This window comes from Rhinolophus sinicus, chromosome 14, assembly GCF_057876585.1.
Source record: "Rhinolophus sinicus isolate RSI-liver-muscle chromosome 14, RSI-T2T, whole genome shotgun sequence".
NCBI classification, from domain to species: Eukaryota; Metazoa; Chordata; class Mammalia; order Chiroptera; family Rhinolophidae; genus Rhinolophus; species Rhinolophus sinicus.
The window spans coordinates 16,957,598-16,974,147 of record NC_142514.1 but is presented as its reverse complement, the minus strand read 5'-3'; the positions used below and the strand labels follow the sequence as shown (position 1 = coordinate 16,974,147).

At 54.3% G+C, this 16,550-nt stretch overlaps 1 protein-coding gene across 1 annotated transcript in view; it reads left to right on the top strand.

The window, feature by feature from the left end:
• Nucleotides 1-11,856, top strand: part of RUNX3 (RUNX family transcription factor 3) — a 60,821-nt gene extending 48,965 nt beyond the window's left edge. The window contains exons 5-6 of the mRNA XM_088790556.1: nt 3,696-3,854; nt 8,901-11,856. Of these exons, the coding sequence (XP_088646682.1) occupies nt 3,696-3,854; nt 8,901-9,445 (704 nt within the window). The 3' untranslated portion in view covers nt 9,446-11,856. The remainder of the gene's footprint in view (nt 1-3,695; nt 3,855-8,900) is intronic.
• The last annotated feature ends 4,694 nt before the right edge of the window (nt 11,857-16,550 follow it).

Below are 16,550 nucleotides of genomic sequence, written 5' to 3'. Positions count from 1 at the left end.
ACCAAGGGAGCCAGGCCAGAGATACCCACTCAGCTTCAACTGTGGGTAGCTGAATGAAAGCGCTTTATTCTGCAGGCCCGTCTTTCCTCAGGCACAGGAAGTTCCTCTCTGTTCCCAATGTGAAGGTCTGGGCCCCGTGGCACTAAGACTCTCTGGCACCCTAGCCACGTGGAGCCGCCTTGGCTTCCCTTTGCCCCTCCTTGGCAGTAGCTCCAGCTTTCCACAGCAACAAGGAAGCAATTCCTAAAGTGCTGTTAAAACTCCCCTCCTCCAGAAAGTCTGCCCTATGCGAAAGCAGAACAGCACATGGTCGGAACATGTGCTCTGGGTCCAGATTACCTGATTTATATCCCAGACCAACCACTTAGCATAGGTCTCAACTTGAAGCCTCAGTGGCCCCATCTGTGCAATGGGAGCAAAAAAGAAAATGTCGAGAGAAAGAGTACTGGACTTGAAGTCAGGGGCCAATGCTGACTCTGCTATCCAGGTCTGTTTTCCAGACACGACTTAACCATCCTGTCCTCAGTGTTCTGGTCTCTAATATGGGGATGATCATCCTGCCTGTCTCAGCACGGTCCAGAAGATAGTGACCCAAGTGGATGGAGCGCGTTCACAAACCTTTTTGGGCGCCATGATTGGCGCCATGATGGGGCACTGTGGCTTAGGATGGGGGAAGGGGCGTGTGACTTTAGTGAGACCACCAGGCTGCAAGCAGCAGGGCCCATCCTCGAACCCAGGCCAGCTGTGAACCCCGCCCTCCTTCCGCCGGGCCACAAGATTAACTGTAAACACGTTGTACACAGTGTGACTCAGAAACGGGACTTCATTCGCCTATGACGATAATACCAAGGCCTGAGGTTTTACACCAGCTTTTGTGTAGCCTCATTGGCTCACTTCAGGCTTGTGGTTGACTAAGACACCCAGGTCCTTTGCACCTAAGCTGCTGTCAGGTCAGTCTGCGGTCTCCAGGTCCTTCCAGTCGGCTTCCTACCTGTTGAGATTGTTCTGAATTCATTCGTACCCCAGCTCATCCACTTTGCCCTGCCATTTTTGGTGGCCTCAGCGGCGAGGGCAAGAGTTCCCTCAAGGCCTGTCAGGGCTGAGGCCGAGCTTTGTGGCACTCCCCTAGAGGCGACCTCTTGAGGGGTATTGTTAACCAGTCCTTGGTGGCTAAGGTTACACAACCAGCCAGAAAATTAAGTCTTGAACTTGGAGGTTACAAACTGGCAATCCTTGAGCAAGACACGACCTACAAAGTGGTCAGTTTGGCCTTTTTTTCGGTATTTGAATTAATTGCCAACATATAAAATATAGGAGATTTTATATAAAAACAGGTTTATGGCTTCTCGGGGTCAATTGGAAGCTCCTGGTCAGTTGGAAGCTCTGGCACCACTGGGCCCACCCCCATCGGGGCACCAGTCAGCTGGACTGGATGGCAACTGTCCCTTCTACAAGGCGCACCCTCTCCACTCTGCCCCAGGCCCTACCCATCCCAGGTGCCTCATTTACATGACTTGCCCACCCCCATAGGCATCCGAGTTTGCAGCCCCACCTCCAACCCACATCTTCCCCTTTGTTGCCAAGGTCTTGTGAGGCAGCAGCAGGGAGCCTGGCTGGAGGACCCGTGGTCTCATTCTAGCTGCCGTCTCATTCTAGCTGCCAAGTGTCCCCTGGGCTCTAGGCCTGGGGCCTCCTCAGAAGAGAAAGTGGGTTCCCTGGTTCTTGGGGATTTGCTAAGTTCACTGTGGCTCCCAAGACGACCTGTTCCATTTCTAAGGGCTCTCAGATGCCCGCTTGAGCCTATGGCAGGGGTGTGTAAGGAGGCTGAGGGCCTGTGGGGGACCTGGAATCCATAGCATTCCAATTTTGAGAACCAGAAATGAGGCCCATTCCGAGGCCTTCACCTCTGTCCCCTCTGTCCCTGCACTCCCAGTGGCGGTCAACAGTTATTTCACACTTTTCCAGGCCCCCAGGGTGCCATTTCCCAGGCCTGGGGAAGGATGGTGAGGAGTTCTATTTTAGCTCCCACCTACTTCTCTCTTCTCTCCCTGTCAGTCTAGAAAACTCCTCATGTCACTGCAGAGCCAAGGACTCAGCCAAGCCTTCCCCTCTCCCTTGGCCCCTCTCCACACTTCTTTTCCAAGGGATGCCAGGCTCAGGAAATCCTTCCCCCTTCCTCGCTGTGTGACCTCAGGCAAGGCTCTTCACCTCTCTGAGCCCCAGTTCTCTTGCCTGTAAAACAAAGGACGAGGCCAGCCTGCCTTCCTGGCTTCCTCCCTCAGCTCAGGTGGAGTGGAATGGGCCAGCCTCGCTGTGGGCTGTGCAGCAGAACCCAGGAATGCTCAGCCTTCTGCGTGAGCCGTCCATTTTAGTGTCTGCCCTGGAGACATCCCCAGAAACACAGAGCTGCAAACAGGGACATTCATGTGAGGGAATAATGGAGGAAGTTCGGAAACAGCCTAAGAGCACATCTGAGAGGCGCGGCTGAGTGAACTCCAGTGGATGTGATCAGCAGAAGCGAGGGGCATCCCTGGGCATAGCGCTGCTGTCCTCCTCAGACTCCGGAGCTTTTGCGGGGACTGGCTTAGCCTCCCCGTTTTACAGATCAAAAACCTGAGGCAGTGCTCCAGGGTATGCTACTGAAAAAACAAGTTACGGAATGAGACAGCCGGGCTGAGACCATTCAGGAAAGTTCCATGAGAATCTTGCTCTGTGTTTTCCAAGCATGTGAAACCAAAAAGAGGCTGGAAGGAAAGGCCTCCAAACTGATCACATAGGCACTTCTGGGGAGGGAGTTAAGATGGCCTCAAGGAGCCATAGCCTTATCTGTAATGCTTTTATTTTTGTAGATACTCATGTGTTGCTTGTGAAGTGTAAAACAAGTCATTGAAAAGTGCTGTGTGTGTGTGTGTGTGTGTGTGTGTGTGTGTGTGTGCATTCAGGAAGCCCTGGCGTGGCCTCTGCGGGCTGCACAAAGGCAGGCGCATGACTACCTTGACCCTGCCAGCACCTCCAGGCCTGGGGTCTTTTCTGTATGGGCCATGGCAGAAGGGTAATGGGAAATGCTGGCAGTTTCTCCAGGTACAATGCCCCACGCCCGGTGCACGGGTCCCTGTCCCCAGCTTCCAGTCAGAGAAGGGAGTCAACCCCTCAGTGAGGTGCCCCATGCCTCTTCTCAGCATCCAGGTGAATTTTTCCTTCTGTCTGAGGCTCGGAGAGGAGAAGGCAGGTGCTGGGGTTACAGATGACTCGGGGCTGGAGGGGGCAGCAGTCCCATTTCAGGACCACCTCCCATCATTCTTGCAGATGTGGGCGGTGAGGTCTGGGAGGCAGAGGGTGGCAGCGCTCCTGGGTTCTCTCCCTGGCCCCTCCGGGAGCCCGCTTGCCCATGCCTGGTGTCTCAGTTTCCCCTTCTGCCAAATAGTATGTTGTAGATGTTCAGGTGTGAGAATGGGTATTCCTGCCCAAAAAGGTAGGGGTGAGATCATCACGGCAGCCCCAGGGTGGCCCATGTGACCGTTCACTGTTCAGAAAGTCCTTGGAGAAGCTCAGGAAAGAGGTTGGTAGTGACCTAAGGGTTCTCCCTACAGAGGCCTAAGGTTAGACCCCAGGGAGAACTTCCCTGTGGAGCGAGGCATTTCTGTCCTCTGAAACTCTTGGGAACCAGCTGCTGACGGGCTCCCCGTGCTCTGCAGGACACCGGCAGAAGCTGGAGGACCAAACCAAGGCGTTCCCTGATCGCTTCGGGGACCTGGACCGGCTGCGCATGCGAGTGACACCGAGCACGCCCAGCCCTCGAGGCTCGCTCAGCACCACAAGCCACTTCAGCAGCCAAGCCCAGACCCCCATCCAAGGTACAGCAGAGTGGGGGCTGCGGCGGGGGGCGGTGGACGGGGACCTGGATGTGTGTCATGCACTGTGCCGCCCTTGTGTTATAAAGGAGGCAGCTGTGCACATTCGCTCCTACAGGTATTTCCTGAGGGATGCTCTGTGCCCAGGTCTGGGCCAGGCCCTTCATTCATTCACTCAGCAAACATTTATTGGCACCCACTATGTGCCATGCATGGCGCCTGGCCCCAGGGATCAGCAGGAACAGACATGCTCCCTGCCCTCCAGGACCTCACTGTCCCCTGGGGAAATGGGCGTTAATCCCATGGTGCACCCATTAAAACTGGGGCATGACTTGTCCAAGGAGGCTGTGACAGACACGTCCCTACTGAAGACAAGTAGGGACAAGCCTCAGCTTTCTCATCTGAAAGTGGGATGGTGGTGGGTGCCTCTACCCGGGGCTGCGGTGACATTCAGATGCCATTACTGCCCTCAAGCAAATCTTTGTAAACTGTAAAGTGGTTTCAGCCCTTGGAGAGAGACACAGCATTGCCCGGGAAAGGCCGCACTCTCCCGGAGACTCCTCCCAAACAGGAGGGAAGCCCAAGACGGGGGTCTGTATCCCTGTTGCCTGGATGGGTATAGCAGGCACAATCAAAGCTAGGTCTCAGGCAGGCCTTCCCATCTAGACAGATGCCTGGCACATAGCAGATGCTCAGTAAATGGTGGGAGGATGAATATTTACTCTTTTCCAGGCTCTGTCAGCCAGTGACAGAGGGTTTAGGCACAAGAGGCTATGTGCACAGCTGACCCTTGGGCCAGGCTGGGGCAGAGAGTGCTCGTCAGCAGTACTGGACACAGGCAGAGTGCTGGCTGCCATCATGCACTGTGGATGTCATTCTCGGTCCTCGCAAGCCTGATTAGAACTCATCTGGCAGATGAGTGATGGTGGCAGACTTGATGCCGTCCCTCAGTGTGAAGAGAAGTTTCCTTCCGTTCTGGCCTGGGAAGCTGGGCCTTGGTCATGATAAGGTGGGAAGAGACCCCAGGTCCAGCCACTCTGAGCCCATGGACTAGCGAGTTTGAGATACTCAGCAGTTCTTGAGCCTGGGGGCTGCAGGGCAGGGGTCTGACCTCAAGAGGCAGTGAGAGGTACTCAGCATTCTGGATTCATGCCCACCCCTGCCCAAAAACTATCTGCACAAGCCAGCATTTGTCAAGATACAGTGCCTAACACTGCAGGCTTTACCCTGCCATGGGCAGAGCTGGGGCACAGTGAGGTATTGGGGCCCAGCCAGGGAACCCCCGAATCCAGCTTGGAAGGAGAGCCCATCTCTGCCCTCCCATGGTTGTGTGGGCAAGGCTGGGGGATCAGTGCCTGAGGGAGCCTGAGGCAGGCTACACACCCTCTGTCCAGCCCCAAAGGGCCGGGTCTGGCCCAGCAGCAGGCAGAGCCCCTGTCTCCACTCTGGGACTAGGAGGAGAGATGGGGCCTGTGTGGGGCATGGCTAACGCAGGCCTTCCCCTTTGGCTGCATCCGAGGCAGGGCCCCCAGCCCTTCCCTCACCACCCACAGCACTGGCCTCAGGCTGCCTCTATGACCCTTTGACCCAGCCAGGCTCCCCCCGCCCCAGGCCTATCCCCTTTGGAGTGAGAGGAAGGGCTCTTGACAACCAGGACCAGGAAAGGAGCATGGACTTTGCAGTCAGGTGGACTGGGCTTGGAATTCTCGGTCTGCCAGGCACTGGCTGTGTGATCTTAGGCAAATCGTCACTTTACCTCTCTGAGTCTCAGTTTTCTCATCTATGAAGTGGGAAGAAAGAGGTACCTGCCACACAGGGGTGTTGGCAGGGCTGGGTTTAGTTCTCTCTCATTGGCCCTCCCCTTCTTTTGGGATGAGCGTCTGCCTTCAGACTCCATCCTGGGGATCCACTCAGGACACATCACCACCACTTCTCTTGGTGCCTGTTAATAGCTTTGACCCCCGCTTTGGTCACTGTCAAGCAGTGCGGAGGCCCCAACCTCTCCATACCCCAGCCCCTGGCCCCCCGGCTGCGGCCGCCCACAGTGGGGGCTTCTAACAGCTCAAAGGGCTCATTCAGCCACCATGCAGCAGCTGGGGCAATTTGGAGAAGAAAATAAACATTTCCTTCCAGTGTTGGGATTGGCTGCTCGACAGCCGGCCAGCTCTGGTTTCCTGGGGCTACTGGGTTGGGGGGGGAGCAGGAGCCTCAGGGGTGCTGAGGGCAGACAGTTCCCCACTACCCTGGGAAGGAGGCAGGAGGGGACAGTGGCAGTCTGGGCAGGCCCAGCTCAGAGCTGGCAGCCCATGTGAACTCCAAGGGTTCACACCAGGCCCAAGCCCACCTTGCACAGCCTTGTGTTTGCTGGGCCGCAGCCCAGCTGTCACTCTCATCCTGGGGTCCCTGTTTGGGTTTCCTTTGCTTTGAGAATGGGGTTCCTGTCAGTGGGCAACACTCACTTCCTGGGCTCAGAGCAGAGGCGTCAGTCCTGTGCCTGGCTATGCTTGTGGTGCCAGGCACTGCCAATAGGCCTTCTCCCCTGGGGTTCCCAGATGAAGGCTGGGAGCCAGGCACCTCTGACCCCTAGGCTTCAAGTCAGCGCTGACCAGCCAAGGGACCTGTTAGGGAGGATACCAAACGTTCCAGGAGGACGCTTGCCCCCACCTTGAGCCCGGAGCATTGCTCCATTCTGATTCACAACAAGGACCAGAGCCCACTGCTGAAGAAACACCCCAGCTGAGTTGGGAAGGCCCCAAAGCCCAGAGAAGTTACAAGTCTCACCAGAGGTCACACAGTACCTCAGGCAGATCTGGGGAAGCAAGAGGCCTGAGGGCACCCGCAGCTCTCTGTCCTCAGCCAAGCCTCAGTTACAGCAGGCAGTGCCCACCTGGAGCTGCCCGTGGGGCAGAGGCTGGTCTCCCCGAGTCCTCTTTAGTGGGATGCCACAGAGGGACTGGGGCCAGACACATTTCCCCTCAGGACCACTGCTTGGGGCTCATCCACCTCCCCATAGCTGCCCAGAATCATCTGCTTTGACCAGGGTATAAGAAAGGCCCAGAGTCAGGGGATCATCTTTGCAGGGCTCTGAATGGCCCTGTTCTCCTGTATGCCCAGAGCAAGAGGTGTCATAGCTGCCACAGTAGTGCAAAACCTCATCAGGCCTCTACTCTGTGCCCAATCTAAGCATTTTACATGTATTAACTAATTTAATCCCTAAGAACTATAATTGTCTCCATTTTTCATGTGGGAAGGCTGATGCACAGAGAGGTTAAGTGACTTTCCCAAGGACACACAGCTAATAAGTGTCAGAACCAGGATAAGTATCCAGCTGCAGAGACTGCACAATTAATCTCTATTCTGTGCTGCCTCAGAGATGGGACAGCTGCCTATCAGACCTGTATCGGGGCTCAGGACTGGAACCCTAGGATCTTGTGCCAGGGCCAGTGTGCTGTGTGACCCTTAGGCAAGTGCCTCACCCTCTCTGGGCCTCAGTTTTCCTACCGAGAGTGTTAGACTCAATCCCAAAGTCCCTTTGATGCTGAGGTTTGGGGGGGGGGGGTGTCTGTGACTACAAAGGTAGGGGGCAGAGGCTCAGATGCCCTTGTCTTGGAGTCCAGTGTGGAGCCAAACTGGGGGAGCTGGGACAGGGCCCGGGCTGGATGCTGGGTCTCTCTTTGACAAGGGCAGGGCCCAGGCCACCAAGCCCCTCTTTGCTCCTGAAGCAAGTGAAGGTGGCCTCTCATGTTCAGGACAGCCCTGGAGACACAGGCCCAGGGCAAGGTGTGTGGGGGTGGACAGAGCTGCTGTGGACCTAGCCCCCACCACACAGGTGTAAGCTCTCATACCCTAACCCAGCCCAACCCACGTGGGCAGGACAGTTGCAGGCATGCACAACACCCTAGCAGAGAGCAGAAAGCAGAAGCCTCATGAGGAGTTTGCGTCCTTTTTGCAACATCAGGAAAATCTTTTTACCTCAGTTTCCTTACCTGCAAAAGCAGGCTCCAAATCTCAACTCACAGGGCCATTGCAGACCCTCTCCACACCCATGGTCTTTCCAACTCTTAACTGGGAGGGAGGCAGAAGCTGCCAGGCCAGGCCTGCTGGGAGGCCTGAACTGTCCCTGTCAGCCCCCTACACCCCTAACAGCCCAGGGGGGGGCCCACCTTCATCCCCTCCACAGGCCTCCACACTACTAGGCTCTGCTCTACTAGAAGAACCTCCCCCAACACTTGCCCAAGGAGGCCCCCATGACCACTTGCAGCCCAAGTCCCTGCTCTGCCTGCATCCCAGGAGGAACCATATTCAGAGTTAGGAAGGCTTCCACCCCCAGGAAGCCAGGCCAGTAAGAGAAGAGCCCAATGTAGAACTAGGGAGCAGAACCAGAACCCCCCCATACATAGGCCTGTGCACCAGAGCACTGAGGGAGCCCCGAGGTCATTTTATTTTATTTTATAATTTTTATTGGGGAATATTGGGGGACAGTATGTTTCTCCAGGGCCCATCATCTCTAAGTAGTTGTCCTTCAATCTAGTTGTGGAGGGCGCAGCTCAGCTCCAAGTTCAGTCGCCGTTTTCAATCTTTAGTTGCAGGGGGTGCAGCCCACCATCCCATGTGGGAATTGAACCGGTAGCCTTGCTGTTGAGAGCTCGCGCTCTAACCAACTGAGCCATCCGGCCACCCCTCTGGCTGCCCTGCCGGCAGCTCATTGTCTTCAATCTAGTTGTGGAGGGAACAGCTCACTGGCCCATGTGGGAATCGAACCGGCAACCCGGTGTTCAGAGCTCATGCTCTAACCAACTGAGCCATCGGGCTGCCCTGTTCTTTTTTTTTTTTATTGTATTTATTGGGTTAACATTGGTAATAAGATATAAATTTCAGGTGTACAACTTGATAATACCACATCTGTATACTCTGGTGGTGTGCTCACCACTAGAAGCCTAGTCTCCTTCCGTCAACATGTATTTGACCCCCTTTCCTGAGATTATTCTTAAAGAAGGCCTCTGGGGTGATGTTGGGCTGCCACTGACCCTCCTCCTTGCTGTCCCCCAGGCACCTCGGACCTGAACCCTTTCTCCGACCCCCGCCAGTTTGACCGCTCCTTCCCAGCGCTGCAGACCCTCACGGAGAGCCGCTTCCCCGACCCCAGGATGCATTACCCGGGGGCCATGTCGGCCGCCTTCCCCTACAGCGCCACGCCCTCAGGCACGAGCATCAGCAGCCTCAGCGTGGCCAGCATGCCGGCCACCAGCCGCTTCCATCACACCTACCTCCCGCCGCCCTACCCTGGGGCCCCGCAGAACCAGAGCGGGCCCTTCCAGGCCAACCCGTCCCCCTACCACCTCTACTACGGTGCATCCTCCGGCTCCTACCAGTTCTCCATGGTGGCCGGCAGCAGCGGTGGAGGTGACCGCTCACCCACCCGCATGCTGGCCTCCTGCACCAGCAGCGCTGCCTCTGTGGCCGCCGGCAACCTCATGAACCCCAGCCTGGGCGGCCAGAGCGATGGCGTGGAAGCTGATGGCAGTCACAGCAACTCGCCCACCACCCTGAGCACGCCGGGCCGCATGGACGAGGCTGTGTGGCGGCCCTACTGACCACCTGGGTCACAGTGGACTGCTCCTGATGGAGGCAGGGACCCTAAGAACCTTCCCAACAAGTGGCAGTCCCAGCTCCGAGGCTGAGGGCAGGAACGGGACCCATGCTCCATGGCAACCATGGGCCCAGGGTCCACGGGTCCCAGGGCCCAGAGCTGGTGGGTAGCTCTGAAAGCATCTAGTCCAGCCACATCTTTGTACAGAGGGGACACCACCCCCAGCGCAGCTCCTGGTCATCTCACCCCACTTTCCTGTGAGAAAAGTATCCTACTGCCACATCCCCTGGTGACCTGGTTGTCCCCAGCTATGCCCAGTGTTGTCACGGGGCCTGGGTCTCCTGGGATAGAAACCGTTTCTTATCGAGAGAGAGGCGGCATTTGCCCACACCATTTGGCCTCTTATCCACGGGGCCCTAGAAAGACCTCCTCATCCCACCTTCTTCAGAGACCCTGTTCCCCGTGGGCCCAGCCCTTCCTCCGCATTTACACAAATTGAGTCAAAACTGGAAGGTACCCCCACCCCTGAGAGGGGTTCCCCTCATTGTATAGACAGGAAAGGGACCCATCCAGAGGACTCAGGAAATCACTGGCAGAGATGGGATGAGAACACCCCCCAAACCAATCCCCACAGCTCTGCTTCCCCATAATTCCTAAGAGCTAAGAAGCCCCCATCCCAGTCCCAGCTGTCTGTGGGTCCCAGGCCTCAGAATAGACTAGCCTATGGCAGCAGGTCCCTAAAACCAGGGAAGGCACCTGCATCCAGGCCCTCCATGCACTTTACCAGCCCAAGGCATTCACCTGCTATTCTCGGGGTGGAGGCCTGGGGATTCCCCCTTCACCCAAGGCTGGTCTCAGAATTGCCATTTTTGGAGTGAGCACAAGGACCCGAGAGGTCCTAGCAGAAAGCAGGGGTGAGGGGTCATGGGGTCAGATGTCAGCATCCCCATCCCACCGAGGTCCAGCCAAGTTGTGCATGCACCCAAGCCCCGGCTTGGTGGGAATGCCCAGCCAAATCTTCCAACCGCTGACACACACCTCTCCATCTTGAACCAATCTGTGCTCCAAAAGCCATCTTGAACAGAAACTAGTTTTTAAAGCCGATTTTAGAAAAAGAAGCTTCAGTGAAACATTTTGAAACACATGGTCTCTTTCAGGTAAAGCTCCATGATAGTGCACAATATCCCTTCCCCTTTCCGAGTATGGAATTGTTGGGACCTCAATACTAACTCAAGAGGTCATATTCCTTCAGCAGCATCCCACCAACATCCCCGAAAGGCTGGCCCTGGTGGGGACCAAGGGAACACTGATGAGATGCTGGAATCTCACATCTGTGGCTCTTTGACATTTGACCAAGAGGATGTGTGGGTGTTCTGGTACTGGTGGGTGGGGTGTGAGAGGTGGAGAGCAGTGGCTGCATGATGCTGAACAGAAGAGCTGTGAAGGGCTCACCAGCCTCAGCGCAGCCCGCCCTGTGCTCAGAGGGGAAGTACTGCCCCTTCCGTTTGCAAATGGAAAAGCAAGCCTGGCCCAAGGGGTTCAGGCTGCGTGGATTCTCTGTCTGAATTCTTTAATTCTAGAAAGTCTTAAGTGGAAATAGGCAAGAAAAACTCTTAGGATGGGTAGACGACATGTGGTTTTAGCAATTGGTTCAGCCACATCCTCTGGATGTGGAAATCTCCCTGCAAAATGCTCCTCAGTGGTTGTCTCTCAGCGCCGTACCACCCCTGACCTGTAATAACAGCCAGATACACTCTCTGGCAGGTTTGGAAGTCCTTCTGGTGATCCTACTCAAACCCTTCCTGCTGCAGTTTCTCTTGTCCTGCCCTCACTAGAGAAAGCAGTCTCCATCTCTTCAAAATAGCTGCTGGGAGTATCCTGCTGCCTCCCTGCACCCAGGGGGCTCCACACCCCTTTTCAAGAAGCAGCTACAAACCCATTATCCTTGTATCTTCTTCACTCCTGTTCTCTGTGGTTGTAGACTGGCCCAGGCCTGTGTGGAAAGCACCCTCAGGTTCCCAGTGCCCAGCACTTTGTAGCCCCGCTGCAGAGTACTACCCTTTCCTGATAGCCAAGCCCTGGTAGGGGTAGAGACAGGAAATCGATGCTACCCACACCCCCTGGCTAAAAGTGACAGCAGTCATGCTGAGTCTGTTTTGAAGTCCCATAGTGGGTACAGACAACCCGGGCTTGGACAAATGGGTCCTTATTTACAAGGCTACTTTTAAGTTGTAATGGGCAAACACACTGATCTAGAAAGCACAAAGAAACAAAAGTGTTTTTGATAATGATATTACTGTAAGCCTTGGTGGTGGGTACAGATCCTTTGTGACATATTGTCATGCTGAGGTGTTAATACCCGCTACACTCACATCTTCCATAAAACCATCCCAGAGCTGGGAAGAGGGTGGGGAGGGGTGGGAACTGCTTTGCACTATAATTTGCTTGGTGTGTTTGTTTTTAATGCACAACTTGCTTGTACAGTAAACTCTATTTAACTGTAAAATGGAATGTTGACTGATTTGTTATAACTGAGATGTGTTGAAGGATCCCAACTCCAGGCTTCTAGGGCTGTGTGCATGGGAGGTGGGGAACGATGGAGACCTCCCACCGTGGCCGAGGAGGGACGGGGCAGTGCCTGGGGGCAGGAACAGGGCTAAACCCACTGCATTAAGACCCCAGTGCCTTGGCCTCTCTGCATCGGCTCCGTCAGGAATGGCCGCAGAAACCACCCTGGGCAAGTGGAACCTGTGCGGCCTCCTCCTGATACAGCTGGGACCCCAAAAGAATGTCAGGTCCTCAAAGCACCACCACCCCTCCTCCCCTCTCAAGTAGCCTGTGATTTTCCACGAGTAAACAGTAGATGTGTACCTCCTCCACTGCGTTCCCAGGCTCAGAGTTGGGGAGATGGCAGACAGAGGCAAGTGGAGCATAAAACAGCCTCGGTGAGAGTCCCCTCTAGGACCTGTGTCTGCCGGAACAATGGCAAGTGAGCAGCGATCAGAACTGCAAAGCCAGCAGCGATGTCAGCTCCCCTGCTTTGCAGATGAGGCATCTGAGATGCAAAGAGAAGGTGTCATCTGGCTTCACATCTCTCTGGAGATGGGAGCTGTGGGTGTGATGGTGTGGGGACCTGTCTTAGCAGTCCCTGCTCCCCACCCTGCCAGCAAGGAGGCCTGGCCCACCATGCTTGTCTGGTTGGGACTTGTGGATGGGGAATTTTCATAAAACAGACCTTATTTTCAAGTGAGAGTACCCACTTCAAAAGCTAATCCCAAGACTTTGCCCTGTTCAGTTAGGTTGGTCTGCCTGAAACCCAACACCCAACAGGAAGTTCCATTTCCCCAGGCTAATCTCACCCCACCCCACCCCCAGCATCCCCTCTGCCCAAAGGGGCAACAGGATTCTTCTCTGAGCAGGATTCCAGCCATAGCTGCAGAATTTCTTTTTGGGTGTGCTCTGAGTGGCATCTGCCTAGGGAGCAGGGCTGGTCCTGAAGCAGCATCTACAGGCCAACACGACTTCTATAGCTGTGCTTATGTGGGGTCACTTGGTAGGAATGATGGAGCGTATGAGGAGGCCACAGTTCAAGCCCGTCTTTGGTGTCACAGCTGATGGGAGAGGAGCTGTGACCTCCAGAGCCCCTGACTCAAAACTCCATCACCTTCACCCCACCAGACATAGACCAGCGCACCCAGCTTCCCCAGAGGAACACTGAGGCCCAGAGAAGTGCAGGACTTCCTGGAGGTCGCACACAGTGTGAGGGCTATGGGGGGAAGCACTGCAGTAACCACAGCAGCCTGCAGGTGGCAGCAGGTGAGACGAGTGGACTTTCCCCTCCAGAGAAGGACCGGAAGGGGCTGCCTCAATTGCTGTCAGAATTCAGGTTAAGTATTAGAAAAAGCTTCCTAATTTCAGGAGGTTCATCCTGGAAGGGCTACGGAAATGTCTTGATGTGGAAGAAGGCTTTTCTTTCCTCCTTTAGCTATGTGGCTGGGGGATGTCCCTATCCCTCTCTGAGCCTCCTTTTTTATTCAAACACATGGCCACCTACGGTGTGCCAGGTGTGTAGCAGAATCAGAAGGTCCCAAGATCCCCAAAGGCCCTGCTTTGGAACAGGGGTTTACTCAGCTTGAAGGGAAGGTTGACATCCCTAGTCCAGCAACCCCAGCCTCCTGGAGCCCTGGCCCTGGCCCTGCCCACCCCCACCCCCACACCACCACCACCATGCTGAGCCACAGCAGGAGCTTAGGATATGAAGCAGCCAGTCCAGGGTGAGGAGGCCATCTTGTTCCAGAGTGTGGGAACCCTTGGACCCCAGAATTCTATTTCAAAGGGTCTAGGAGTCGCTCCCATTTGGGCAGTGCCTGCCGTTTCTCCAGCCCCCACAGTGGGTGGCTGGCGGCAAATAGGCTGAGAGAAGCGGTACAGGCCTTGGGGCTCCCAGAGGTGGCCTCTTGGGCACTGGGCTATGCTTGGCACTAGGTGAAGTGGTCCCCAGACAGACTTGCCTGCGGCTTCTGGACTTCTGGCCATGGGATGGCTTTGGCTTTTAGGGCTTCCTGGCAGGGTTTTACAGGCCTGAGATAATGGCATGTGCCCAAGGGAGTATTGTGAGGGTCTGAGGAGCCGCTGTGAGGGTTGTCCCAGTGGGAGGCCAGCACCAGGTTGTGGCGAAGGGCCGGGCTGGACGCAGGCTCAGACCTGCCTCACTCCTCCCTTGCCCCAGACTGCACCCCATAAACACAACCCCCCCGCCCCCCCACCAGCATGGCCCAGGGGGCTGCTCTCAGCCCCACCAGACACCCAACTTGGCCATGTGAGCAGCGAATGTACCTCAGTGGGTCGGTTCATTTTGGGGTCATAAATGAAATGAGCTGTCAAACGGATGGAGGTAGGGGGAGCCAGAATGAAAGAATGAACTGTTCCTTTTGGAAACCCACAGTGCCCCCCAATCCTCCCCACGAGGGCTGAGGAGCTGGGAGGGCGTGAGGGGCTATATCCCCCGAACATTCGCACCCACACCTGTGTGGTCCAGCAGCTCGAGGAGCCCAGGGAGCCGGATTCCAAGCTTCCTATTTTTAGTTTTGCAGCTAAACGCGTGCTGTTTGTTTTATATATTTATATTCACCCACAGAGAGAGCCTGCCCTGAGCCTGGCTAGGAGGAAGCCCCCAGGCAGAGGGGAGTGGAGCAGCCCTAGAGCCAACTTTCTGGAGCTGCCTTTCCTTTGTGCTCATGCCGACTACTGGAAACGGTGTGGCCTCGTGGGTGTTCTAGTGGGTGGCAGCTACCTGGGCCACACCACCCCTCTCTGCTCTTTGGGCCTGGTGTCTGCTCAGACTTGGCCAGTGCTCATTCACTCATTCACCAAACACAGACCCAAGCCACACGCCATGCCCAAGTGTCAGACAGCAGGAAGAAAAGGCACATAAGTCACAGCCATGCCCCTGAGGAGCTCATAGGGCAGACAGACAGGAAAACAATGCTAACCCATGGAGTACATGGGGTGGGTGAGGCACGATGGAGAGGCGTGTAGAAAGTCACCAGGCAGAGAGCCGACAGGACGGCCTTCTCAGCAGAGGAAACTGCATGTGCAAAGGTCTGGAGAACAGGAATGTGGCTGAGCAGGAGAGGACGGTGGGGAAGGTGGAGTAATGGCAATGGGATAGGGGAGGCGACCAGGCCCAGGTCATGGGGGCGGAAGGCCCTTTGGGCACTGGGGAGCCCCGCTGAGGTATGGTGGCATGTTCCGTCAGGTGTGTGTTGGAGGGGATTGCCGTGGCAATCTAGAGCGTGAGCTGCATGGGGGTGCTGAGCTCTGTTCACAGGCTACTGCAATAGTCCAGGCAGAGGGTGAAGCTTGTGCCAAATGGTGTGAAGAAGAGGTAAGTGTTCCTTTATCAGTGAAGTTACAGGAAGGACCCCGTGCTCCAAACCTCAGGTTTAAGTGTCTAGGTTTTCTGGGGTTCACAGCATTTGATGGAGCCACTGGGGACAACGTCTTGATAGTAGTTTTCATTACTGCCAGCTGTACAGTAACAACAGCTCCGCTCTCTCCCTGAGCCCCGCACCCCACAGGTTTTTAGTGAAGCCTTAGTCCTGCTTCATGACAATCCCCTGACCACACCAGAGGCCACATGCAGCCTCTCTAACTAAAAGTTTCAGGGCTCAGAGTCTGGTTCAGACACCCCTCTCTCCTCCATGACCCGAAGAGTTAATGGTTGTAAGACCCTGTGTCTGAGGTTCCCAAGTTCTATGTATTAAATTTTAAAATCACATCTTAAAATTATACTAAACTCTACATAAGCATGGGAGAAAAAGTAGATAATACCGATTACCAGTAAGAACACAAGAAAGATTACCCATAATCCCACCCCTCCAAAGATAACCATTGTTAATCTTTTCTGGGTTTTTTTTCCCCCCATCTAATTATTTATTTTCTATAAATATATAAATACTTTCCTAGAAATAAACATTTTTCTAGCCAGGTACACATTTATGTACTTTATATCAATTAATGCAATTTAAAAATAGAAATAAAAGTAATCTAGAATGAAATCACTGGACAGATGAGATTATAGGTGTTTTCTTCTTCATATTTTTTGGTGTTTTCAAGTATTTTAAAATGATCAAATTGGTTAAAAGCATAGTATATTAAACTTTTAGACCTGATACATATCCAAGCAGAGGAGTTTAAGAGCATGATTAGACCAACTCATTTGACATTAGCTGACATGTCAATTCTTCCAAGTAGCCTTCCCTGATAACCCCATGCTGGATTTGGTGCCTCTTCTGTGCATTTATCTTTGGAATAATAATAAAATAATAATAATAATAATACTGCATGCCAGACACTATTATGAATATTTTGCCATTTTTAATTCAGCCCATTAAGATATATACTACCATTATCCCCATTTTACAGATGAGAAAAGCTGAGGAATAAGGACAGAATCCTCTCATAATTCTAACAAGGGCAGAGCAATACCTGAAAAGGTTGAGTTTAAGTTTCCCATCAGCTAAAGGTATTCTCCAATACCTGAGTCGACTTTAAGAAAAAAAGTGATATTTCTTGCACACATGAGTTGTGCCCCATGACTCATACTT